At 52.3% G+C, this 26,345-nt stretch overlaps 1 protein-coding gene across 14 annotated transcripts in view; it reads left to right on the plus strand.

The window, feature by feature from the left end:
• Nucleotides 1-26,345, plus strand: part of MYT1L (myelin transcription factor 1 like) — a 424,454-nt gene that overhangs the window by 305,108 nt on the left and 93,001 nt on the right. For 11 of the 14 annotated variants that reach the window (XM_043604655.1, XM_043604656.1, XM_043604642.1 and 8 more), the window contains exons 9-10: nucleotides 6,855-7,207; nucleotides 24,776-25,753. In XM_043604655.1, coding sequence (XP_043460590.1) covers nucleotides 6,855-7,207; nucleotides 24,776-25,753 — 1,331 coding nt within the window. The remainder of the gene's footprint in view (nucleotides 1-6,854; nucleotides 7,208-24,775; nucleotides 25,754-26,345) is intronic. The other 3 variants (XM_043604649.1, XM_043604653.1, XM_043604654.1) reach the window with 1 other exon arrangement.

A 26,345-nucleotide genomic window follows, 5' to 3' on the forward strand; every position in this document is an offset into this window, starting at 1 on the left:
TCCTGCCCCACAGCCCGTCCAGTCCATCAGGCAACTCTCTGCTCATGTCCTGTGAAGCTGGGGACTGTGTCCGTGCTGCTCAGTGAAACATTTTCTGAACAAATGCACAAAGGAGCCACTCTGTCTAATTCATTCAGCAAAACGTATTTTTTGCTCACCGTGTGATAGACATTAGAGGAACAGGTGTGTGATTGTTTTAATGGATCCTGACCACAGCCCCATAAGAAAGTGGGACAGGGTTTCTTGGTCCTTAGAGACCAGAAAGGCAAGATGTGGGGACAAGGGACTCTCAAGTACTTTGTTCAATGTTATTCAGCCGTGTGACCTTCAGAAGATCCCTCACGATCTCCGTCCCACAAAAGGGGAATTATAATCATTTCTATCCCGTCGTCGTGTACCGTCGCCGTGAGGGCTTAGTGGGCTCATTTTTGTGAAGATGTTAAAAAACAGCAGGTAAGGGCTCTGTGAGTCGTGCCGTACTCGCCAAGCTGGGATTTGAACTCAGGGCTCCAGAATCACGTGCAAATATTACTCACATGATTCCAAAATAAGTATTTTAGCCCTGACACAACCGAGGCCATTCAGGCAATACAAGAAAGGTGTCACCCGTGAAAGAGCGATCATACACAGCGACCGTGCGTCTGTGAAGTGTCTGTGGCTTCGCGAGCCTCCCCTCGATGTTGGGAGACGTGACCTGCCTGCCCGAGTCCTTCCTCTCTCATCAGAGGCCATGCGACAGGGCCGGAGCAGGAACACGCCGCCAAGCCCATTTTCCAGTTACTGAGACCTGACCCTCTGTTTATGTTAAAATCAGATAAATGAAAACACCAAGCAAGAGGCCACTGAAAACCCCACAGAAACCAGCCCTGAGAGCTTGTAATACACAACATTTTAAATGTAAGTGTTCACTGCAGCCAGGTAACCAATTTGCTAGAATAACGTGACAGGAAAGACTCAAGATGGCTTAAGTCAAGCTAACGGCAAAGGATCATAAGAGCTGCACTGGCGGAGACGCTCCGGGCATACGTGCGCGGCACAGCGAGGCTCACAGGACGTGGGGGCCCCGGGAAACTCACCGCTCACGGCACACAGTTCTTCTCTCTGCAACTTCAAGGCCTTCGGCGGGGCTCAAACACATGAGCTGCCCTCACCCTGAGTCGCCACATTACTAGTGCTTTGAGGGTTCGACTGTGGGGGGAAAACCAGAAGAGCATCCGTCGCCATCTCCGAAGGTTGTGATTCTGTAAAGTAGGATTGGACGCAGGAGATAAAGAGCCTGTCGACACCCCGCAGACGGGGATCTGGCGTCCAGGGTCGCCGTTAGCTGTGCCTGCCAGAGCGTGCGGGGAGCTCTGCTTTGAGGCGTCTGCAGGGATCGCTGGGATCTCCACCCGGGATCGGCCTTGGCCCTCATAGACGGAGCCATCTGATTTTGCTACAGTGACACAGAACACATTCCCTTGAGCAACTGGCGAAGAATGAGCTTTCTTGACGTCGGCGTTCCGGGATCTTGAGCTAACTCCCAAAGCTCAGCCCTTCCTGCCCCCTCCTGCTCTGCTCCCCTGCAGTAGCCAGCGGCCACCATTCACGCAACAAATACCTGATGAACACCTACTGTGGCCCAGATGGCCGTCACAGATCTGTCCACTGAATTTTTTTTGTGGTGATGGAAACCACCAATATGGCAGCCACTACCCACCTGGGGCTACTGGACCCTTAAAATGTGAGCAGTGTGGCCGGGGAGTCCATTTTTTTGATTTTCTTTAATGCTAATTAAATAGCTGCAGATGACTATGGGCTACTATATTGGATACTGCAGCCCTGAATATAACAATCAATTCAACACAGGCCATTTTCTCAGTGTCGTGAAGGAGAACCCATAATCACACCAGTACGTGATAAGTGCTTTCATTTTTTCTTTTGAGAGAGAGGAAGGGAGGAAGAGAGAGAGAAAGGCAGAGAGAGAGAGGAAGAGAGAGAGAGAGAGAGAAAGGCAGAGAGAGAGAGACAGAGAAGCCCAAGAAGTTTCCACACCCAGCACAGAGCCCGACTTGGGGTTCGATCTCACCAACCATGAGATCATGACCTGAGCTAAAAATCAAGAGTCAGACATTTAATCAGCTGAGCCAACCAGGGGCCCCAGTAAGTGCTTTCATTTTTAAAAAATGGAGGAGACCATGGTTTGTTCATTCAACCAATATTCCGTGACCACCGTCAGCAGCAAGCTTCCACTGGCCAGCATGGGAAATACACAGCTGGTGGAGGCCCACCTGTCCTATTGAGGAACAGAATCGGGGACCAAAGCAACAACGTGAACCCCACAGTCGTCTGAGCTCGGGCCCTCCCGCGTGCGGGGATGTGGAGGAAGGGCCGGCCGTGCACCTGCTGCGTTCACGTAACTGGCGCTTCACCTCGGCGCCAGCTTCTCAGTTACCCCCAGGACTCCACCGTTGATTCCGTTTGGTGTCCACAATCTGGAGACATTCCAGGACTGTGGGTTTCTGCTGTCTTCTTAGAAAGACTCGCGTGGGCTGATAGGCATGAGCCCGGGTGAATGGAGCACAACGCGGCTGTGGAACACGCTCACTTCCACAGCACCTGCCAGGTAGAGGAGGGCAGCACCCGCCCTTCCTGTGCGTGCAGACTCTCTCTTTCGGTGGAGGGATATTCCAAGCCACTGGGTCCCATAGACCGGGCATCTGGGCCACCTGCTGCCTGATGTATGAGTGAAATCTGTCTTATGGGCTGGGACTTTGCTCTCACCTTGAAAGTGGGCACTTAGGGAACGGGGCAACGGAATGTGTTTGCGGTAAGCGTGATTTTGACCTACGGTTCACGCTAATGGACGGAGGGAAAGGCTTTGAGCATCGAGCCATGTGAATTAGCAGAAGGCACCGGACGTTTGAGGCCAGCTAATTCCAACAGTCAGGAATTTAGTTGAAACGGTTTCAAAAATGTATCACAAGGAACTAAATAGTAGATGAGCAGACCGCAATGAGAAGGAAATCCTTCAGGAAGTTTGAGCAATAAAAACTATAGAACAGCAAAGGGACGGGCAACCCCCTCATTGCACAGATAGGTAAACGGAGGCCCAGCCAGAGTCCAGGAGCCCATCCAGGTGTTAACAAAGCCGACACAGGAACACGGGGCTCCGGATGTGCTGTTCCCTCCACGTCGCCTCCCTGACGGCACCGAGGCTGTCTGCGCAACGTGTCACACGCTGACACCAGAGCCCGCTGCGTGAGGTGCAGGTGTGATGGGGCACAAACGTGGCCGACTCCCTCCTCCTTCTCATTCTGCCCTGACGCCCCCACCCCCATGCTTCCCACTGTCTATACTCTGCGATTTTTCTACTCTTCCTCCTTTTCTCTCCTCCACTGCCCCGCTGGCCACCCCGCAGGGCTCTAAAGGAGAGGGGGCCACGGTGGGCACTGGCAGATGGGTGCCTGGCCGTGGTTCCATCGTCACCACTGCACCTGCAGGGGTAATGGGGCAGACGTGTGAGGAGGAGCTGTCCTGAGGGCCAGATGGCCCCCTCGGGGTGGAGCCCCCGACCTCCAGCTCAGACCCCACACTTTCAGGTGTCCTCTTGGCCAGACTCGCCACCTCCCACAACCCCAGGGGCCCATCTGGGCAGAGCCAAGGCCAGTTGTGTCCGCTTCTAACTGCAGCATCCGTTTTAAGGATAACATCCACTTGCCCGCTCTGAACGTTGCTGCCCTACCATTTAAGGTCTGAGCAGCAGGCAGGAGATCTGAGGCAGGTAGGTATGTGTGGACGGGCGGGGGACAGGGCACGAAGCCTGGCCGCAGTGCTGGCTCACCCCGTCTGAAGGAGTCCCCACCGCCAGCTGGAGCGGAACATTGTGGGTGGCATCGCTGAACAGCACAGACGGCCGGTTTTACGTCACTTCCTAGCAATCCGGATGAACCTGAGACGGTCAGAGACGGTCAGAGAGAGGCCTGGTGCCCTGTGCGGGTAGCACTGGTGCAGAACAGAGCTCCCTCACGGGCAGGTGACAATAGTCATTACGCTCCGGAACATCGTGGGCCGACCTGGCACGAGCACCTACCGCTGATCCTTTATCTGGACAAACAGCCCGGACCCATGAGTGAGTCGCCCGACCGCCATCTCCGAGAAGCCTGGCTGTGTGGAGCTCGGGCTGGACGCACTGTCAGGTGGTCGTTGGGCACGAGGGGGTGGACAGCAAGGTGGGGGCGGCTGGGCCTGTGTGTCTGAGGCCATGGACCCGGTCTCCCGGTCCGTGGAAAGAGTCTCACGAAAGAAAGCTCAGAACTCTGTTTCATCTTAGAAATGCTACAGAGACCAATATATGTTCTCTTCAGGTTTTTTTCGGGTTATAAGTATTATTCTTGCTTTGATTATTATGTTCTAAGAGATGCTTAGTTTCAAAAGGCAGATGACCAATCGTGCTGGGATTCTGGGGTTGGTGGAGACTTGGCGATCACCCAGTGGCCCTCGCTTTACAGATGAAGAAAGAAAGGGACATCCACACTGGAAAGGGGACTGACCGCAGTCACACACTTGGATAGGAATGAAGTCCTTCCGTTCTGGGAGCCAGTGCATGCCAGCGACCTCCAGGGCCCCCAATGAATGGCGTTGTCTTTACTAGAGTATGAGATGCACCCAAGCAACCAGAAGAAATAATTCTCCAGGAAACAGTGTCAGGGCCACCCCTTCGCTCATGCCGTTCGTCCAGATGGTCTGGGGACTGTTGACGGTAGTGACAAACAGCACAACAGTAAGTGTCCAAAACACAGAGGGACATGCCTGCTGAGCACCCAATTCCTGAGTAAGAATAAAAATCGCCATGATAATCAACAGCAGGCACCAACTATGAGTACTGCGTGTGTGCCCAGCACTGACCTCTCTACAGAAGTGACCCTTCCAGCCCCGAAGCAAGTGTGTGAGATGTGCACTTACAGCTGGGGACCCTGGAGTACAACGTCAAATGTCTCCCCAGCCCCTCGCTCTGTGACACCTCCCACAAGCCGTTCACACACATAATCTTCCAGACACAGTGCATCCTGTCTGCCCGTCCCACCCCTCAACCATGGACCTAAGTCTCACTGCGGGGAGGGATGGTGCCTATCAGGGACTTGTGTGTCCAGCAGAGGCTCTGGGGACCCTCATCGGACATCAGGTCAGCACAGTGACTGCCTCGCCTTCCCCTTCCTTCCAGGCCCCTCCTGGACGGGTCCCCAGGCCGATCTGCCCCTTCCTAAACCTTGCCAGACACAATCCTACTGGCCCCACCATTGCACACTCTGAACTCTGTGTTTGGTTTTTGTTTCCATTTTCTGCACGGATCATGCTCTTCGTTGTGTTCACGTCTTTGCGAAGTCTGGGTTTTTTTAATGTTTGTTTATTTTTGAGAGAGAGAGAGAGAGAGACATAGAATGAGTGGGAGAGGGGCAGAGAGAGAGGGAGACACAGAATGTGAAGCAGGATCCGGGCTCTGAGCTGTCAGCACAGAGCCCGACGCGGGGCTCAAACCCACGGACGGTGAGATCATGACCTGAGCCGAAGTCAGACGCCCAACCGATTGAGCCCCCCAAGTGCCCCACAAAGTCTCTGTTTTGCCTGAAATATGTTTCCATAGCTTCATGCAATCTTCAAGCCCAGCCCCAGCCTCATTTGTCTGGAGCATGATCGAGCTCCCTTGACCCCCTGACCCTCTCGATGGGACGCCCTCAACATGCCTTTATCATAGCATTTATCACACGTCACCTATCCATTCAACAGCCCTTTACTGTGTGCCCGTGACATGCCACGTGTTTGGCACACATGTCACCTGTGCTGAGTGGCTCCAACACAGTCTTCCTCACCGGTCCATATCTAGGCCTCTCCCCTCTGAATCCGCCAGGGCCCGGCACCCAGCCCCAAGGATCCTCCCCAAATAAGCATGTACTGGATGGTCCATGTGAGACTGGATACTTCTCATCTCAGGTCTAAACGTAAGCCTATCACAGTGCTCCCAAAGCATTCAGTCAGCACCAGAGACCACACGTCTTATTTTCGACAAATGGAATAGGTGCCCACAGCATCCGTGCTCTGTGTCTCTCCCCCTTATTCCTGCAGTGTAGTGTGGGGTTTCCAGGAAGACAAGAACCGTAATAGCAAAGTCACTTTGGAAAGTTGCCCTCTATGGAAGACAGGTCCTGGTCCGGGGGTCTTGCCCAAGTTTGGACTGATTTCAGCAGGGTTTAGGGATGGCTGCCTACAACACTGACTTTTGTCCATAACGTTGGGACTGACAATGTTCTTCATCAATTTAAACTGTGCGGCCGTTCTCACCAGCAGGCATTTGTGGCTCATCTTCTATGAGTAGCTCGTTAGTTTACAGATACCATTTTGTCGGCAGCATCTACAGATACAAACACATCCAAAGCTTTCTCACAACACATATATTGTCATATTTCACAGAAGAGGGGATATGTGAATATACTGTGCATGAACTAATTCTTCTCGTGAAACGCATCATACGTAATGTGTATCTGGCAAGATGTTTAAGAAAGAGAATTTGTGTGGTCGACTGTCGATTGTGAGGGGTGTCACAAACCGTCCTCCTGAGCACCATGGGGTGTGCGTCCCTACCTGATGGCCGGGACAAGGGGCTGGGAGGTGGCATGTGTGTGTGGTGACTAGGTGCCTGGAGCTCTGTCGCCGTTGCAGCATTGGCACCGAGGCTGTGCACACGCAGGAGCGTGTGCAAGACCCTGCCTGCGCCTTTGTGGGTGGCACTCACACTAAGCCCTCGCTCTCTCGCAGGGCGCCCATGCTCTAACCTCCAAAGATAGTGACACAGGTCTTCTCTCTCTGTCTCTACACAGCGTGTATGGCTGCCCCTTGGCTAAAAAAAGAAAAACGCAGGATAAGCAGCCCCAAGAGCCTGCTCCCAAGCGGAAACCATTCGCCGTGAAAGCCGACAGCTCCTCGGTGGACGAGTGTTATGAGAGCGAGGGCTCGGAGGACGTGGATGACAAGGAGGAGGACGAGGAGGAGTACTCGGAGGACGAGGACGAGCGCAGGGAGGAGGACGAGGAGGATGAGGAAGGCGACCGAGAGGAGGAGGAGGAGCTAGAGGAGGAGGAGGACGATGACGACGAGGATGGGGAGGACGTGGAGGACGAGGAGGAGGATGACGAGGAGGAGGAGGACGACGACGAGGAGGAGGACGAGAATGGTAATCTTTAAAATAGTAGTGACGCGTCCGGTGGTGATGGGGGCCAGTGTGTCATTGGGGAGGCGCAGGTGCAGGTACAGGTGGAGGCGCAGGTGGAGGGGCAGGTGCAGCTGGAGGCGCAGGTGCAGGTGGAGGGACAGGTGCAGGTGGAGGGGCAGGTGCAGGTGGAGGCGCAGGTGCAGGTGGAGGCGCAGGTGGAGGGGCAGGTGCAGGTGGAGGGGCAGGTGCAGGTAGAGGGGCAGGTGGAGGCGCAGGTGCAGGTGGAGGGGCAGGTGCAGGTGGAGGAGCAGGTGCATCTGGAGGCGCAGGTGCAGGTGGAGGCACAGGTGGAGGTGCAGGTGCAGGTGGAGGCGCAGGTGGAGGCGCAGGTGCAGGTGGAGGCGCAGGTGGAGGGACAGGTGCAGGTGGAAGTGCAGGTGGAGGCACAGGTGCAGGTGGAGGCGCAGGTGCAGGTGGAGGGGCAGGTGCACCTGGAGGCGCAGGTGCAGGTGGAGGCGCAGGTGGAGGTGCAGGTGCAGGTTGAGGCGCAGGTGCAGGTGGAGGCACAGGTGGAGGCGCAGGTGGAGGCGCAGGTGCAGGTGGAGGTGCAGGTGGAGGCGCAGGTGCAGATGGAGGCGCAGGTGGAGGGGCAGGTGGAGGGGCAGGTGGAGGCGCAGGTGGAGGCGCAGGTGCAGGTGGAGGTGCAGGTGGAGGCGCAGGTGGAGGCGCAGGTGGAGGGGCAGGTGGAGGGGCAGGTGGAGGGGCAGGTGCAGGTTGAGGCGCAGGTGCAGGTGGAGGCACAGGTGGAGGCGCAGGTGCAGGTGGAGGTGCAGGTGGAGGCGCAGGTGCAGGTGCAGGTGGAGGTACAGATGCAGGTGGAGGCGCAGGTGCAGGTGGAGGTGCAGGTGGAGGCACAGGTGGAGGCACAGGTGCTGGTGGAGGTGCAGGTGGAGGCACAGGTGGAGGGACAGGTGCAGGTGGAGGTGCAGGTGGAGGCACAGGTGCAGGTGGAGGCGCAGGTGGAGGGACAGGTGCAGGTGGAGGCACAGGTGGAGGGACAGGTGCAGGTGGAGGCGCAGGTGGAGGCACAGGTGCAGGTGGAGGCGCAGGTGGAGGGGCAGGTGGAGGGGCAGGTGGAGGGGCAGGTGCAGGTTGAGGCGCAGGTGCAGGTGGAGGCACAGGTGGAGGCGCAGGTGCAGGTGGAGGTGCAGGTGGAGGCGCAGGTGCAGGTGCAGGTGGAGGTACAGATGCAGGTGGAGGCGCAGGTGGAGGCGCAGGTGCAGGTGGAGGCGCAGGTGGAGGCACAGGTGGAGGCACAGGTGGAGGCACAGGTGCAGGTGGAGGTGCAGGTGGAGGCACAGGTGTAGGGACAGGTGCAGGTGGAGGTGCAGGTGGAGGCACAGGTGCAGGTGGAGGCGCAGGTGGAGGGACAGGTGCAGGTGGAGGCACAGGTGGAGGGACAGGTGCAGGTGGAGGCACAGGTGGAGGGACAGGTGCAGGTGGAGGCGCAGGTGGAGGTACAGGTGCAGGTGGAGGCACAGGTGGAGGCACAGGTGCAGGTGGAGGCGCAGGTGGAGGCACAGGTAGAGAGACAGGTGCAGGTGGAGGCGCAGGTGGAGGGGCAGGTGCAGGTGGAGGTGCAGGTGGAGGCACAGGTGCAGGTGGAGGCGCAGGTGGAGGGACAGGTGCAGGTGGAGGTGCAGGTGGAGGCACAGGTGGAGGGACAGGTGCAGGCGCAGGTGCAGGTGGAGGCGCAGGTGCAGGTGGAGGTGCAGGTGCAGGTGCAGGTGGAGGGTCAGGCCCCAGCACAGGCACAGAGATACAGTTCCAGGCACAGGTGCAGGCACAGGTGCAGCTGCAGATACAGGCGTGGGAGCAAGTGCTCAGGACTCACTCCCGATTGCTCGCCTGCTGAGTCTGCCTGGTCAAGGCTGAGACAAACAACCACTCCCGTGTTGTTACCCTGGTTCTAAAGAATCCCTTTCCATTTCCTGCTAGATGGTAGCTGCCGACTCCCTGGAGCTACGGTTCAGGGAGCTCATGACGGACATGTGCCGTGGCTTTTAAGGTGCACACGCTTGATTAACTTGTCTTGGCTCCCTCGTCCGGGAACCTAGGGCGGTGCACCCAGTCTCCATCCGGCATCTTCTTGGATGCTCTTCCCAGCACGTAGTGACAGTAGCCCCACCATTGCCGGAAAGGCTCACCCGCTTGCCTTCCCAGCAGCTGGAAGCTTTGCAAGACCCTCTAGGGCACCAGCTGCCGGAGTCAGGCTTGTCTGCTGATCACCGAGGCTTTACCTTTCGTCACGGGCCAGGGTGGGAATAGATACCGCTGAGCTGAAATAGTTGATCAATCGGTCCGTCATCTGCTTCGCATCTGAGACCCGTGTCTCTGACCTGAGGTGTCCGACTCCCGTGAGACGTACCTGAAAAGGCGCAGCGCACGGGGCGCTGAACGTGTTTCGGGCGATGAATTTAAGTGCTTTTGCTTTTATACCCAATTTTCTGTCAGAGTCAGACTCAAACTATGACATCAAAGATAATCATTTTATAAAACTCATTTCTTTTCCAGAAAAAAGTAAGTTTCTGAAGAATGTAGATACATACAGTCTTCATTGGCTTAGAGTTTGACTCAGAGAAATGCCAAACGTGTTTAAAAGTAAAGGGGGTGTCTTCTCTTATGCTTCTTCCTTGGGAAGTTCCTCAAAACTCTGAATTCAGGGGGAGCAAATTTCTCAGTATAGTGGACCGCTGGACAGCCAGTGTGGGGAGCTGTCTCAGGCCGGGGGGTGTGAGCCCGTTGTTGTTAATCCCATGTGGCGGACAGAAATTCACGCTCCCCCTTCAGAAGGAACAGTCTGTTCCGGGAAACCTGGATTTTAGGAAGTAATCCTCAATTGTTCCAGGTACATAAACACGCGAACATGTCCGTGTATGCCTGCGTGCATACATGTGCACACACACACGCACACACACACTGCAGCGTGGGCTCCCAGACTGTTGCTCCTGTTGTGGCATCACAGAGCAGGCGTGGAGACGGTCCAAGCAGGCGCATCGGGACACACACACATGCCAGCGGCAGCAGCCCTGCCGTGCCCACGCCCCAGTGTCACTGACCTGACGGCCAGGGCTGCGTGCGGAGGATGAGAGACAGGGCTCCATGTAGCACAGTGTGTGGGACGTTGGAAAATAGACGAATTTGGCAAATTGCTTATGGACGCTGTAGGGAACGTGCGCAGTTTGGGGCGAAATCATTATCTGCTGAAGCTGGTGAATGGTTTGTAACTTGACTGTGGCTTCTCATAAAGATGGTGCACAGCCCCGCTCTTCCTTGTGCCCAGGCTGCGCTGCCCGGCGCCAGGCATCAGTGTCCGAGGTATGGCTGTTGTGTATGACAGGGTCGGGCAGGAGAGGTTCGTACATGTGCGGTTAGCCAAGGGTCTGAACCAGATTTTAGGTCCTGTCTTTGTTTGCTACAATGAAACTTTCAATTCTAGCTTACTTAGGGTCATTTTTTAAATAATCTACTTTTAAAAGTACAAAGTGACATATTCTGAAAGAGTAGAGCCTTACTGGAATAGCTTTAAAATGTGACTAGATGGAGTTTTTTTTTAATTACTATTCTAACTTGAATGCCTAGAACATAACTGTTTTTTAAAAAGTGAGATAGTAGGTCAAAACTAGTGACATTGTTCTAGAAAAAGTCAAGTAAGTGGGCATAATAAATGGATGTATGATGGAGACACGAAATGAACAGCCACATGAGTATATCGCAGCCCCAGAGTGGTTAACTGCACAACCCACCTAGCACGGTGACTGGCACCCTCATGTTCAGCAAACATCAAGTCCGAATCTGAAGCATACAAGGAATTGGCTTCTGGAAAGCAAACGCCCGTTAAGAGGATAAATAATCAATTTTTGGATTCATAGACTCAGAATTCATATTCAGCATCCAGCTCCCCAGCTAAGCACCTTCTAGAATCATCTATTCTATAAACTGCAAAGGAATCCCCTGGAACCACTAAAGAAGGGTTTGGCCACAGTGAAGCGTTACGAGATCGTTAGACTATCTGCTTCATTGTAAGACAAATACTTCCGATGAACTGAGTGTTCTCGGCAGTAAAGTGTAACAACCCACCCCCTCTCAGATGGGCTCTCCCGCAAATCCTCGGGCCCGAGGAGTTGCTCCGACCAAACCGTGATGGTCCACATGAAGGACCTTCCACTGTGGTTCTGACCACTGCTGGTTCTCTGCAGGAAAGCACCAAACGCTTTGCTCGATTTCTGAGCCAAGCCAGAGTATCTTTCCTGAGAAATCCCTTTAGATGCCTGATATCTAGAGACGGCTTCACCGAGATTCTCTGTTATACGGGAAGTCTCCGTTGGAGGACGCACCCCCATAATACATGGTCCAAGACTCCGGTTAGCCAGGTGCTTTGCTGAGCAAGCACTCATTTTATGTGATCAAACTCTGAGCTATGTTTAATTCAGTGAAACAGGACTCTGAGAGGCATATGTCTGTCAACTTCCTGTTTTCATGTCCTCACTTACCAAATGCATTCTATTTTACCTTGCTGGTAAATTGAATGCCAAAATCGCTGTCAACATATGTGAGCTCCTGCCATGATAACAACATCTCTACCATGAGAAACACAGTCCGAGCACAGGGCATCCCGCATTGTACGCCTTTGTCCACTCCTTGAATGGATTTGGCAGAAATCATACATTTGTGAAAAGCTAGGAACAGGGTGTACCTTTTTTGTCTGGTGACCAGAGTTCTGGGTCACCATCTTGAAGTCAATCTTTCATGTCCCATGCTTTACTCGGTGACCATTATGTCCCCGAGCGGTCAGCATATTCCCTCCAAGGCGGATTGTGCCTTTATCTCAGCAAATAGAAGCACAGACAGTGACTTAAGTTAACAGAGAAGCAAAGCACTCATGCCATAGTGAGAGGAGAACATTCCAGACGGTGCCAGGAGGCTGGTTCACACATGAGCACGTCCACAAGTAGCAGACCACCATCTAACGTGAAGAAAGCAGGGCACCATGATGGGGCCACATGGACCAAACAGGCTGATGTTAGCCCTGTGAGCAGGTGCAAAGTCTCCATCTCTCCCAGTGGGATGCCACTATGCATTCATCCAGTGTGGCAATCCCATCTCTATTATAAGCTGCATTGTGCTCTCTGAGAGATTTTGTTTTAGCTAAAATAAACGCATATCAACCCCATATTATTACAGAGGAGCCCATTGTCCATAAAGGACCATTATTTATAACTTGGGAATTAGATATCTGTTTTTTTTTTAATTTTTTTTTCAACTTTTATTTATTTTTGGGACAGAGAGAGAGAGAGCATGAACGGGGGAGGGGCAGAGAGAGAGGGAGACACAGAATCGGAAGCAGGCTCCAGGCTCTGAGCCATCAGCCCAGAGCCTGACGCGGGGCTCGAACTCCCGGACCGCGAGATCGTGACCTGGCTGAAGTCGGACGCCCAACCGACTGCGCCACCCAGGCGCCCCAGATATCTGTTTTAATCCAAGGAGCCTCTGGCACTGTAGTTACGTATGAACAAAATCTTGCCTCTAAGGTACACCTCCAGCGGGTGTGTTAACATACAGGGTTGTGTTGGATCTTCAGTGATTACGTGAGACAGGTAGATACCATTTCACTGTCGTGCTCCCTGGAAAGTGAGGCTCAGAAAGATTCGACGATTTCCAGTAAGTGGTGGGTATGCAGTCCGATTCTCCTGAGGTGTTCTCTTACCAGGGGCTCACGTTCTTTCTATCACTTGTTGCTTGTTTGAACAACAGGAAAGAATATCTGAGTCATTCATTTCAGATTACGTTAAATTCAGATTTGATTAATCAAAATTATATTTTGTCCAGGTGGCCTGGTCTTTGCATGGAGAGCTTTATTCTCACAATACATTGTAATGGTCTAATCTGCATTCATTAAATGAACGCTCGCTTGTTATACCAGAAGTAAGAAAGTTACTGTTCAGGGGTCATAGATTTTTCTCATAGCAGATTTTGCAGATCTTGGGGTAAATATCTTTTCAGATTCTTATGATTTGGGAAATTTAGATCAAATGGTCATTTAATGCCCAACAAGTTAACGGGTTTTTTTCATAGGTCATCCTACTAAAAAGAACACAGCTTTAAAGAATAAACACACACACATGTGTGTGTGCAGTCAATGCGTGCATATGTGTATCCTTAGGAGTTCATATGGACCTGCCCATGGGGAAGAACGTAGCGATTTGCTTCCAAGACTAGAGAGAACTTTCACATTCATGGCCACCTCCAACACAACCGTCTCATAACATTCTGTTTCTTAAATACATTTGTAAGTAAATAGAGTCCTTTCTGTGCTACTCTTGGTTGAATCTTGGGATTGCCTTGGACAATTCACCTCTGAGGGACGATTCACTTGGCCATTGGATCGGATGGTACGGACCGCAAATGGCTTCCTGCCATGAGGGTGGTCTGGCTCCCAAAGCCCCTCTTCTGCACGTGGATTGGCTACAGATGGGTCGTGGCGGTCCCGAGAGCTCACAGCCAGGGAGGAACTGGGTGGTTTGGAGGGAGTGTGAGTAATGGTGGTGAGAACCTCCTGGGTGTGCGATTGATCGCTGCAGGCAAGGGGAAGCGAGCGGACCACATGCAGAATGACTGTGTCAGGTGCACAGCTGACCAGGGTGCTTGCACGTGGTTCTCCTCCGGCCTCTGCTCGGATCGCCACGCCGCGCTGGTGGTCAGAGCCTTTCACGTCTGGCTCTGGATTGTTCCCACCACCCTCACGTGAAACTGTCCTGAGCTGTTAACAGAGCATTCTATGCAATAACTCCACTTTCTTCGAAGGGAATCCAAAGCAAAACCCACCCTATATAAATTCCTCCTCGAAGAAACATTGTTTTTTAATTGCAAAGTTTCCAAGGTATTTTCTCTTTCAAACAGGATGATGCACTAGGCCCCACGTTGTTAGAACATCGTGACAATTTGCAATAGACGGGCTTGAATTTCTCTAAGACAAAGGCAGAAGGAAGGTGATGAGGGGTCTGTATTGTGGCCGCTGAGTTCCCCAAACTCCCTTCAGGAGGCTGTTCTCATATTGATTAGCCAATTATCCTCTTACATCGTTCTCGGGGAAATGTCCCTGATGAGGAAGCAAGTTGAAATACAGACAGACTGTGAAAATCAGAATTAGCAAACCAGTTTTCCACTGCAGTCAGCAGAAAAAGCAATGAGTTCTGAGACCAACATAGAAACAAAGATGATGTGTTTAGTATGCAAGGTTTCAACTCGAGAACGGCTGTGGACAGAGCTGGGAGAAAAAATATGATGATTTTATATCATCTTAAAAATTAATCTTTCCCTCCATCCTTGAAAGCCTTATTTTAGGAGGCTTCCCACGCAGGTATACGGGAGGGTGTGGCTCTGTAACTTGGAAATGAGTGAGCACAGAGTTAGACATTTGCAGGTAGAAGTCGGTGACAAAAATTAAACTTCCCTCATGCAAGCTAATTTTGCACAAGTATAAAATATAACTAGGGCTTATATTTCATGAATTTGCAGACAAGTAAATCCCAACCACAAATCTTGCTGAGGTTGTAACGTCATGTATGTTTAAGATGCCAGCAACATGCATGACGTACTGGGGAAAAACCTGTCTTTACATAGTAAGGAGGAATAAAAGATATGAGTCAACAGACTTAATAGGTTTTCATTCGGTTTGTTTTAAGGTCCACTTGAAGAAATCGCCAGCATATTTGTTTTGTCTTATTAACAAAATTTTTATTCCAAACGCCAGTTTTTCAAAGCGTAGAAAAGAGCCCAGCGGGTGAGGGATGTTTTCTAGCCCTGGTGGCCCTATCGCACCAGGCAGGTCACTGCCCCCACTGGCTGTCAGTGGGCCCTCCGAGGATTCGGGGGCTGACGCTGGCCCATCATTCACCTTGCTGTCTCATCTGGAAGCAGAGAGAAGGTGCAGTCCCGAGAGGGCAAGCAGCTCAGAGCTACACGCAGCAGCTGGGCCTCAGGGATGCTCTCGGGCTCATCCGTGATTCTGCGCCCCAGGTCCCGGTGGTGGGTAGCAAGCCTACTGTGCCTATCAGGACTGCGTTAACGTGAGGGACTCCCGGCACGGTGACAGCCTCTTACAAAAAATCATATGTGCTTTCCCTACATCCAGACGTGCGTGGGGTCCCCTGAGTGCATCCGTGAAAAAATACAAATTACGATTCTTTACAAATGGCAGAATTAGAAGTCGCGTGCTGAGGTAGAGCCTTAAAGATTTGGCCCAAAACAACAAAACTTCCAGACGCTGAAGATTGTTGAACTTAGGTCCCTGGAAAGCTGTCGTGCTGTTTGCCAAGGGCCTTTACAAACAGACCAGATTATTTCCATCCAGTGGGGATTAACCATGGTTGAGTAGGAACAGAGAACAGGGGCTCTCAGGTTCCGCCCCAATCAAACCTTCCAATTGGAGCAGTACCTTTAAGTTTCCAGCCCATTCTGTAAAATTTAGAAACTCTGTGAGCTCTGTGTGTGTGTGTGTGTGTGTGTGTGTCTATGAGCATGAGAGAGACAGAGACAGGGAGAGAGGGGAGAGAGTGTGGTTAATATGTGTCAGTCTGTCTCAGTCTGGGAGATACTGACTTCTTATAGTTGCTTCTCTGGTGGGGAGGGGCCGATAGGACTACCTTATTTTTTTTTTTTTTGGACTACCTTATTTTTAAGCCGAAATTTAGATAAGCCAGATACCCAAAATGTCATCAAGTAGAAAGGCCCTCAAAGCGTCATTCTTCCATTTTCCACTCGCTCAGATTCTCAGGAACAACCACTCTAAAAAAGAAACATACCTCACGATTTCTACAAGTTATGTGAGTTGGGTCCCTCGTGAAAACTTATTTTTCCTTCAGTTTATCTCACTTAGCTTAATGGGAATTTTCCAATCATAATTTCACTTGCAGTGTAGACAAGATTTAGGGGCACCAGTTGGTTGAATGTCCAACTCTTATTTTTGGCTCAGGTCATGATCCCAGGATTGTGGGATCGAGTCCTGCATCAGGCTCTGCACTGAGCATGGAGCCTGCTTAAAACTCTCTCTCTCCACCGCCCCCCCTCCCCCCACTGCTCATACTTGCTTTCTCCTCTCTCTCAAATAAAAAAATTTTAAAAAAAAGAATGGGCAGCATTCAGAATTAATGAGACAGCCATAGTCCTCAGACAATTTGTAATGATTTTTAACGGGTGCTTTGACCTGTGCTCCCACCCCTCCCGCCTGCCAGCACGTGGGGCGGCTTCGCCGTCTAATGCAAGATCCAACACGAGACCTCAGGTGCGACCTGGGACTTCCAAATTCTCTGACGGGCAGGATGAGGGGTAGAGCCTACAGCAGACAGGTTGAGGGCTCCAGGGCCAGCCCTGGGATGATCGGGAGAGGTGTCTGCCCACCAGCTCTGTTTTTCCTCACTGACTTTGTTCACTGGGTGACAAACGTTCTTGGAGCCCCGTCTATATTCCAGGCCCCACTGCACGCACTGGAGGTTTGCTCGCAAAAAAACACAAGCCTAGCGCTGGCCCCCGGGAGTCAGGGCGACAAGCAGTGAACACTTCTTGGGCTTCATGCCCCGGACCAGACCATCCATCACGATCCAGGGTCCAAGGGCTCACGGAGCCGCTGCAAGGCCTGCAGACCCATCAGAACTGGTCCGCGCACACACGGTGATCGGCCAGTAGATGGTTCGTGTAAAATTTGTGTTATGTAAGTATGTGTATAAATTAGATACACACGTATACACAGGCACACCTCCGAGATATCGCGGGTTCCATTCCAGACCACTAAAATAAAGCGAGCCCAGGGACCCGTGTGGCTTCCCGGTACAGGTACAAGTTGTGTTTACACCGCACGGTAGTCTGCTAAGTGTCCAAGAGCAGCATCTCTAAACAAACAAAGGACACACCTCAGTTAAGAAATACCTTGTTGCTAAAACTCGCTAGCCGTCATCTGTGCTTCTAAATCACCATAACAAACATAATAATGACCCAAAAAAGGTTGGAATATTGCGAGAATTACCCAAATGTGACAGAGACAGGAAGTGAGCGAATGCTGTTGGGACAGTGGTGCTGACGGAGGTACCCGACACACGCTGGCCGCGGATCTGTAAAACCTGCAGTATCTGCGATAAAAGGAAGCCCAAGAAAACGAGGTGTGCCCGTGCGCATGCTGCGAAGATGGAAATCAGAGCTCAGCTCCCACTGACCCTCCGTGTTCTGACCCTGTGCTGCCAACATGGTAGCCCGTAGCCAAACATGGTTATTTATGTGTGCATAAGTCAAATTTACTAAGTATGAAATTAATTTAAATTAATTAAATGGCAAAATGTTAAAAACGTGCTTCCTGGGTCTCAGCAGCCTGCGCGCTGGCCGCTCGTCCTCGGGGCCCATCCCGTGACCTGTCTCCTCTCCTCCAATCTTGGCGCAAACTCAGCTTCACGGGGGCTCTGCTGACTGTGCACCTAAGGCACGCCGCGCCCTGGCCCCGTCTGCCCCTGGGAGGCCTCGTTCCTCTTCATCCCACAGACCCCGACCCGACACCATGGCGCACACTTACCTCCACCTGCGGTGTCACTTTCAGGCCGCCAGGGCTAGGCTCTGGTCCCTTGTTCCGCGCTACAAAGTGCTCGATAAGTAGCTGCTGAATGAGTCACTAAGCAGCACCGGGTCTGTGTCCCCCAGGCCCCGAGTGCCAGTACTTCCAAATCCCCCCAGAGTCGGCACCACCTGGTCACCCTTAGGTTGTGCCGTGGACATCTGTGGGGGCACAGGAAATGCTTGTCATTCAGTCCCAAGGAAAGCTTGAGGGCAGTGACAGGAGCCAAGGTCAGTAAACCTAGACACTCATAACCTGACGGGGAGCCTGCACGTGTTCACGAAGGGGAGGAGCCAGGAGCGCGTGGCATCCCAGCCGGCAGGTGGCAGGCACGACCTAACCGGGTGCAGGAGGCATCTGCTCCCACTGCGCAGAGCGGACCGACCGCGAAGACAAAAGCAACGGACGGCGGCAAACACCAAGGCGCAGAGCCAATGTACAGACGTTCATGGGGATGAGGCCACGGCGCAGAAACAGCCCCAGAAGGAAAACACGCAGTTCGGAAAAAAAGGGCTGGAAATACACATTTTGGTTGATGGCAGGTAGTTCACCGAAATCATCTCACCGGTGATTAGCACCAACTGGAACAGAGAAACCGCTGTCTGGAGGAACCCAGAGTGAAGCCCAGTCGGACGGGGCCCCTCGAAAGTGCCCAAGATTCCTAGGAGGCTCCATCAGTGACCCAGCCCTGAAGCGTCGGTCCACTTCTCCCCCTGCAGCTCACAGGTGAGGAAGCGCACCAGGCCAGCAAGGACGAGGCCATCTTGGGGGGGCCCCCCGCCCCCTGAGCTCTGGGACTCGTGAGCAGCTCCCCGCTGGGGGCGCGCGAGAGCAGGTCCCCTCTGGGACCCATGAGCAGCCCCCCGCTGGGGGCGCGCGAGAGCAGGTCCCCTCTGGGACCCGTGAGCAGCTCCCCGCTGGGGGCGCCCGAGAGCAGGTCCCCTCTGGGACCCGTGAGCAGCTCCCCGCTGGGGGCGCGTGAGAGCAGGTCCCCTCTGGGACCCGTGAGCAGCTCCCCGCTGGGGGCGCGCGAGAGCAGGTCCCCTCTGGGACCCATGAGCAGCTCCCCGCTGGGGGCGCCAGAGAGCAGGTCCCTTCTGAGACCAGTGAGCAGCTCCCCGCTGGGGGCGCACGAGAGCAGGTCCCCCAGACAGGCCACACAGAGCACCAGAGCCCGAGACCGCACTGGCCAGCACCAGCCTCCCACAGTGGAAAAAACCAAAACCCAACCCAAAAACTCAGCGGGAACTCCCGATTCCCACATGGGCCTGGGGCCACCCTGCTTTGTTTACACGGTGCAGGAAGATCATTTGGGGCGTGCAGTATCTACTTTCCTTAGTTAAAAGCAAAATCCAACTACTTCTAAATATCTTTTCACAATCAACTGGGAAATCGAACGTCAGGTTTCAGTCACTCACTTGAAACGTTTAATTGAAAGAGACTTTGAGTATTTCATTAGTCCGTATGAACAAATTCAAACACATCTTCATTCTCATCGTGGCCACAGAGTTGGTGGGTATGTGGCTGTGGCTGGCACCTCATGCCACCCGCAGCAGCGTTAGCCGCCCGGGGACGGGTCCTATGCCAGTGTCACGTTCACGTGCGTATCTGGTGCTTGAAGTTTTGGGACCGCAGACAGCTGGTTATGGTAGACAAACGTCTCGTCGTTTGGAAGAGAAAGGAAAAAACAAGGCAAAGTAGAATCAGACCATATCTGCATCTGCTGAGCAAAATGAGAAACGAATTAATTACGGAAACATAGAGGGCTCTTTCGGCGACCTGGAGGGTGGGGGCGGGCCTGGAGAGCCAGCGTGCAGCTCTGTCCTGAGATGGCCCTACACCCTCCCAGCCCCTGGGAAGAATGGAGGACGCTCAGGAGTCAGAGCTTCCCTTAGGAGCCGTGAATTCAGTGCCCACCCCCCTCCCCCCCAGCCTAGAGTCTGTGACCCTGCCGACCACTGGTTCAAGCCCGGGAGCTGGGGGCTCCTCGTGAGTCATTGTGCCGTCCAGCTGGGGGGGCCCGCTGTGCCTTCACCAGCCTGCTCACCTACCCGTGCAGACTCGTGGGGGCCAGGAGTCACCTTTCCCACTGGAAGCAGCGACAAGTCTTCTCTTGGATCTTCTTATCTCCTGGGAACTGATCTTTGAGATTAGCCCATTAGTTAACCCCCAGAATCTCTGCAAGTTCTGGAGAGTTAAGGAAGTGTCATGGGTGGGGCAGGAAGCCCTGCTGACCTTGGATGAAGGACTCGATGCCCAAAGACACGTGGCTGCAAACAGGCCACCTCAACTCCCTGGACTCACCCACGCGTCTTCACACAGGAGAGTCTTGATGGAGTCGTACCTGGAATGCTCTCCCACACGAACGTTCTGCGATCCTAAGAATGCAGCCTCGGGGCTCCAGAAGACTGGGCATCCCTCGCCATACGCTGACAAGGGTCATGACAGCGCATCTCCGCTTGGATAATTTTAGCCTCTAATAATTGCTGTCACTGTGAATATGAGCAGACCTAGCCTAAAAGTTCCCCATAAATAAAACAACATCGCTGAGTAACTGTGATTAGAAAACGCAACAGCTGAGTCTAGAGGGTGACGAACGGGGGTCTCCTGGCTCTCAACTGAGACATTCCCCTCTCATCCCTGTGGAACAAGGGGCTCCGGGGGCCCCTCTTTGTCAGGACAGAGCGTGACACCTTGGGGAGGGTGCCGGGGGCCCAGACCAGCTCCTAGGCAGGTGGGAGACTTCTCTACCTCAGAGGGAAAGATGCCACATTTGTCCCAGAGCAGATCCGGAGTATTTGACAAGGATGAAGGCAGAGGGATGTGAACTCGGGTCACTGTACCTGGGCTCAGGGAGGGGCTGCAGAGGTCACAGGGAAGGAGAGGGTCGTCACCATCAGAGCAACCAGGCGGTCTCCGTCTGCCCGTGGCCCTGCCCAGCCCCCCAAATGGCCTCACCAGGGTGTCTGCTACCTTCGCACCTGCTCCAGTCCCCTCGTGCTCTGTAGGAACATGACCTTATGACTCCGGCGGCCTCCTGAGCATCAGTCCAGGATTCCCCTAATTTCCCAGCCTCCTCTGCCTGTCTGAAAGGGTGTAACTCGTTGGCCAGGCCCCAGGACATGGCAGGTTGAGGAAGCTGACGATTCGTTTCTGTAATCAAAAAGAAACACACATCTAATGCTGCAACAATGCACTTCATTACCTGAGACCCTTTGGGGGGCGCTCCCAGACCACATCTCCTATGACCTGGAAAAGTCTAGAGCAATTCCTGCTTTGAAGTAATATCTCTCATTTCTCGTTGTTCTTCTGGGTTCTTTCTTTTTTTTTTTTTTTTTACATCAGTTGTGTACTTGCTTGCCCATAGTTTATTTGAATGTCTGGAAACAACAACAGTAACACAATCAGGACTAGATCTTGAATTGGGTCTCAATCTAGATTGTGTCTCAATCATATTTTTTAGCAACAATGCACTAAAAAAACAAATAGCACTTGTAATTATAAAGTTGTAATCCCCAGAGTTCTAACCACATCAAATTATAGTCATGAAGGTGGAAAAGAAATGCCCTGTGGTTTTGTTTAAGAATTTGGGTGGTTTTTTTTGTTGTGTTTTCAAATTGTAACTATTGAGTATAAATTGTTTATAACAATCTGACTCAAAGGAGATAAAATTCACACCCACAACATTTCAGGACACTCACGTAGAAACCGAAAGGGCCCTTGGGCCCAGCCAGAGCGGCCTCTGCATTCTGGGCCCGGACTCCACCCTGGAAGCGGCTGGGCCAGGCCTCCCTCACCTACGCCCCGGTGTGACAAGTCCGACCCCACCCCAGGGGAGGACGCCAGCGCTGACACCCACCTGCTGTGGCTCCGACTCGTGTCCGTTACTTCACAGCTCTGCTGGGCCCACGATCGCAGCAGAAAACCACAAAAAGGAAACTGAGGTCCTCGGGTCTCCTCCTGAAACCCCCATCTATATAGTTATGGTCTTTTACTTAGCATGTGAACCCATACTTTAATATGATTTTCAGGTAAAACCCTTTTCTTCAGCACACATTGTCCCTGTCTGACAGAACGTGGGTTGCGTGAAGAACTAGTCCAGCGGACTCCCGAAGTCCCCGCAATGGGACGTTCAGTGTGTGGACTGTTGTTGGTGCCACGCGGTTAACCCCGGATCGGCACCGAAAACACTCGCCCTTTCTTCATACCTGCTTTCACCTGTGACCCATTTCATTATCCGCCTCAGCACAACGTAAGTAGAGCAAATTGCCTGAAAACACAAAACCAGAGATAGAATTCTGTAAATGACTTTGAATCCTGGAGGACGCTGGTGCGTGGAGGATATTTAGAGCCTGCTTGTTGATGGGTGCACTGACTGTCCCCCTCCACTAGTCCACATAATGAAGAGCAGACTTTATTGCACGTATGCTTCCAAATAGTTAAATGCCAGTAACTTGAGAAATTCCATTAACCTGCAAGGATCTGTGGCCACTGGCACCATTGCACCAGCCATCGTCACCTTTACTGATGGCGGTCACGCAATCTCAGACGACGCCGAGCACGGTGGCCCGGAGGAAGAGCTGCGCTCTGCCGTTGGCCGGGTAGCCAGGCGCTGACGCGGGTTCCCTTGCCTGTTTCCAGCCAGGCACCTGCCTGGGCTCCTTCCCCGGGTGGGGGGCAGAGGGGCAGCCGCAAGCTCAGAAATGCAGCGAAAACCATTTCCTTCTCGGGACAAATGAATTGAAGATAATCCTAAGATTTACAGTGTGAAGAATTAACTGAAGTTCCCTACAACTACAGCGTGATAGGAAGGTGCAAAGGTCATACCCATGGACCGCTGGCATGTTCTGGGCAGCCTCTCTCGTGGGTGTAGAAAGAGCCAGGCGGTGACAGGGGCATTCTGTTTCCGTGGTTGCTCCCTCCATCGTTTCCTCCTCCCCAAGCTCTTGAGGGTGATGGGATGTGTTTCACAAGAAGTTCAGAGAAAATCACAAAAATAATAAGTCTCACCTGATGCGGTCTCTCCTCGGACTCAGCTTGGAAAACGCCCCAAGATGTTGCCTGTGCTTCCGTGTTTTCAAACGTACGTATAGATTCGTGTCACGGTCAGTCCCTCGCGGGCACAGCAGTGCTGGGCTCCAGGTGGCCAGTCACGGTGCCACGGAGACACAGCGGCCGCCTGGAGGCCTGTTTCTCCAATCACGGCCCCGGAACCTAACACGCAGTGTGTAAATTGAGAGGTGAATATAACTTTTATATTTGCAAGAATTCTGTAGAACAGGGTCGCCTTCAACTCGTATCACCTTGAACCCTGGGCCAAGGGCACGGTGCATGCTCGTCGAGTCCTTCCACAGTCTTCCCGACTGTACTCACTGGGTCAGGCTTCTGTCCTCTTGCCGCTCTTTGGGAATACATGTATCTCTATACTAAAGAAAAGTATTTGTAGGAACTATCCAGAAAAGAGACGATATTTGTTTTATACAATTACTGACGCTCTATGACTAAGGTATGGCAAGTCTGACTTGCTGATGTTTAGAAAGATGTGTTAGATTTTTAAAAATGTGTTGATTTGCTATTGATATGTTGGTGCCCAGACCTCTTTTACCAACAAAAGTCTTTTCTGAGGGAACAGCATGAAATCCATAAAGGAGGCCCCCGGGGACACCCTGACTCAGCTGTTAGAGAACAGGTATTTTCTCCTAATCAATACACCTCATTTCCTCAGTGCATCGATAAACTTGAACAATCCTTCTTTGTTTTTTTAATCAAAGATACAAAAAGCAGGTGTGAAAGTGGCATGGAGGTAACAAAGTCCAGTCTGAGGGCTGGGGGGAGGGGCTCTTTAGAATCCACACATACCGTTACCTGTATTCGCAATATACCTGGCAGCAATTACGCAGCCCGGTGGAGACAGATGCGCGTCCCAAACATTCCTTGAGCGTTAAACAGGATACATTTCGGGTGAAACATAGGGCTTTTATGTAATTTTTAACATGGCCTTCTTTCAGCAGATTTTCCTAAATGCTTTTTTGCGATTGAACATAATGCTCATTCGGGTGTTATTTCTAGCAGCTCACCAAAATTCTCCTGAGGCTGGGAGGCAGGCCAACGCAGGGGTGCACTGGTCACATTAAATGACACATCGTACGGGCCACGGTGGCACCAACTGACCTCAGTCCTGCATTTCATGGGCGTTTGGTCACTGCACACTCCTCCCCCTCTCTCTCAATCCTGCTGAGACACGCATGCGGGAACCACAGCGAATTAGATTTAGCTTCTAAACTTCTGCGTGCATTCCTGTTGCCTCGCTGCATATCATAATGAATTGTCTGTAAGGTAGAAAATTCCAAATAGCTTAATTCAGCCCAAACATGTGCTTCTGATGCTGAACGCCCAGCATAGGTGGCGTCGCTGCGTGAGCCCGAGGCCTTGCACTGTGCTGCCTGAGCGTCACTGCGAAAACAAACCATTTAAAAGCAATCGCTGCAAACATCTGTTTAAGGGTTGGTAACAAGCAAAGTTCATGAACTCTTAGAAAGCCTGGTAATATGATGAGTGTAATTATCATGCATCTGTTTGGGCTGTAAATAAATAAAGCGGATAAAAAATAAAAGTCACTCGTAAAATCTAGAATGAAAAATTAATATTTTAAAATTACATTTACCGCATATACTGGTTTATTTTCAGAAGAATTAAGGAAATTGATAGTTTCTAGCAAGTGCTTCCTGTGGCCTCCTGGTTTTAGAGCAGTCCGCTCGATTTGAGCCACACCGCCCGCCGAGCCGCACGCGGGACCTAAGTCTCCAGTGCGTGGTGAACAGGGTTTGACATGCCATTGACTTGCTTTCCATGCTGTTGCAACTAAACTTCAAGTTCTAGCCATTTTTTTCTTTTCTTTTCTTTTTTGTCCTTTTTTTTTATTTTCTTTGCAGAAGACCATCAAATGAACTGTCACAATACTCGAATAATGCAAGACGCAGAAAAGGATGATAACAATAATGACGAGTACGATAATTACGATGAGCTGGTGGCCAAGTCCTTGTTGAACCTCGGCAAGATTGCCGAGGACGCAGCCTACCGGGCCAGGACTGAGTCGGAGATGAACAGCAACACGTCCACCAGCCTGGACGACGGCAGCGACAGGAACGAGACGCTGGGCCGGAAGAGTGAGCTGAGCCTGGATCTGGACAGCGACGTGGTCAGAGAGACGGTGGACTCCCTGAAGCTGCTGGCGCAGGGACACGGTGTGGTGCTCGCAGACAACCTTGGCGACAGGGCGTATGCGGACTCTCTGTCGCAGCAGGACAGCAGGAACATGAACTACGTGATGTTGGGCAAGCCCATGAACAACGGGCTCGTGGACAAGATGGTGGAGGAGAGCGACGAGGAGGTGTGTCTGAGCAGCCTGGAGTGCCTGAGGAATCAGTGCTTCGATCTGGCCCGGAAACTGAGCGAGACGAACCCGCAGGACCGGAGCCAGCCCCCCAACATGAACATCCGCCAGCACGCCCGTCAGGAGGACGACTTCGCGGGGAGGACGCCGGACAGGAGCTACTCCGACATGATGAACCTCATGCGGCTCGAGGAGCAGCTGAGTCCCAGGTCTAGAACTTTCTCCAGCTGTGCAAAGGAGGACGGGTATCACGAACGAGATGACGACACCACCTCCGTGAACTCGGACAGGTCTGAGGAGGTGTTTGACATGACCAAGGGGAACCTCACCCTCCTGGAGAAAGCCATCGCTCTGGAGACAGAAAGGGCGAAGGCCATGAGGGAGAAGATGGCGATGGAGGCCGGAAGGCGGGACAATGCGCGGTCCTATGAAGAGCAGTCGCCAAGACAGCTTCCCGGGGAGGAGAGAAAGCCTAAGTCCAGTGACAGCCATGTCAAAAAGCCATACTATGGTAAAGGTAATATTTCTACCTAACGTAAGTTGCCTCACGCAAGCAGGAGCTAGGGTGAAAGATGCGAGGATAGTCCACAAGCGAAGTGCGCATCGCACTAAGTCATGTCACTAATGCAGATTTCTCAGAGTTGGTTACACGATTATGTTTTGTGACTGTGTTGCTGGACAGCAAATAAAATATTTGTCTGGGAAATACACAAAGCAGCTCAATGCCCTATGATCAGAGCAGACGAGTAATATGATATTTCAGCGGGAGACGCCTGCCTCGGAAAGACAGGGCTAGCGCACACACGCATCGCGTGATAGAAACCACTAGCACGAGCCTGTGTTCTTACAAAGGAGCCACGATCTATGTGGAGTGGCAAGGGTTTACACAACAATTAGCCAATCAGGGAGGAAGCACATTTTTTATATACTGGATTGGGTAGGTGGCATCATGATTTATAAAATTATCATCAAATGGCGGTTATTGATGAACCCCCCCCATAAAAAACATCCCTGATAGAAATTGAACAGTAACAGAATGACCGATAACATAAGACAAGGGCAGTGACTGCACATTAATTATCCTAAGATAGTAAGTAATGGGAGCCATT

Source organism: Prionailurus bengalensis, chromosome A3 (assembly GCF_016509475.1).
Source record: "Prionailurus bengalensis isolate Pbe53 chromosome A3, Fcat_Pben_1.1_paternal_pri, whole genome shotgun sequence".
Classification (NCBI taxonomy): Eukaryota; Metazoa; Chordata; class Mammalia; order Carnivora; family Felidae; genus Prionailurus; species Prionailurus bengalensis.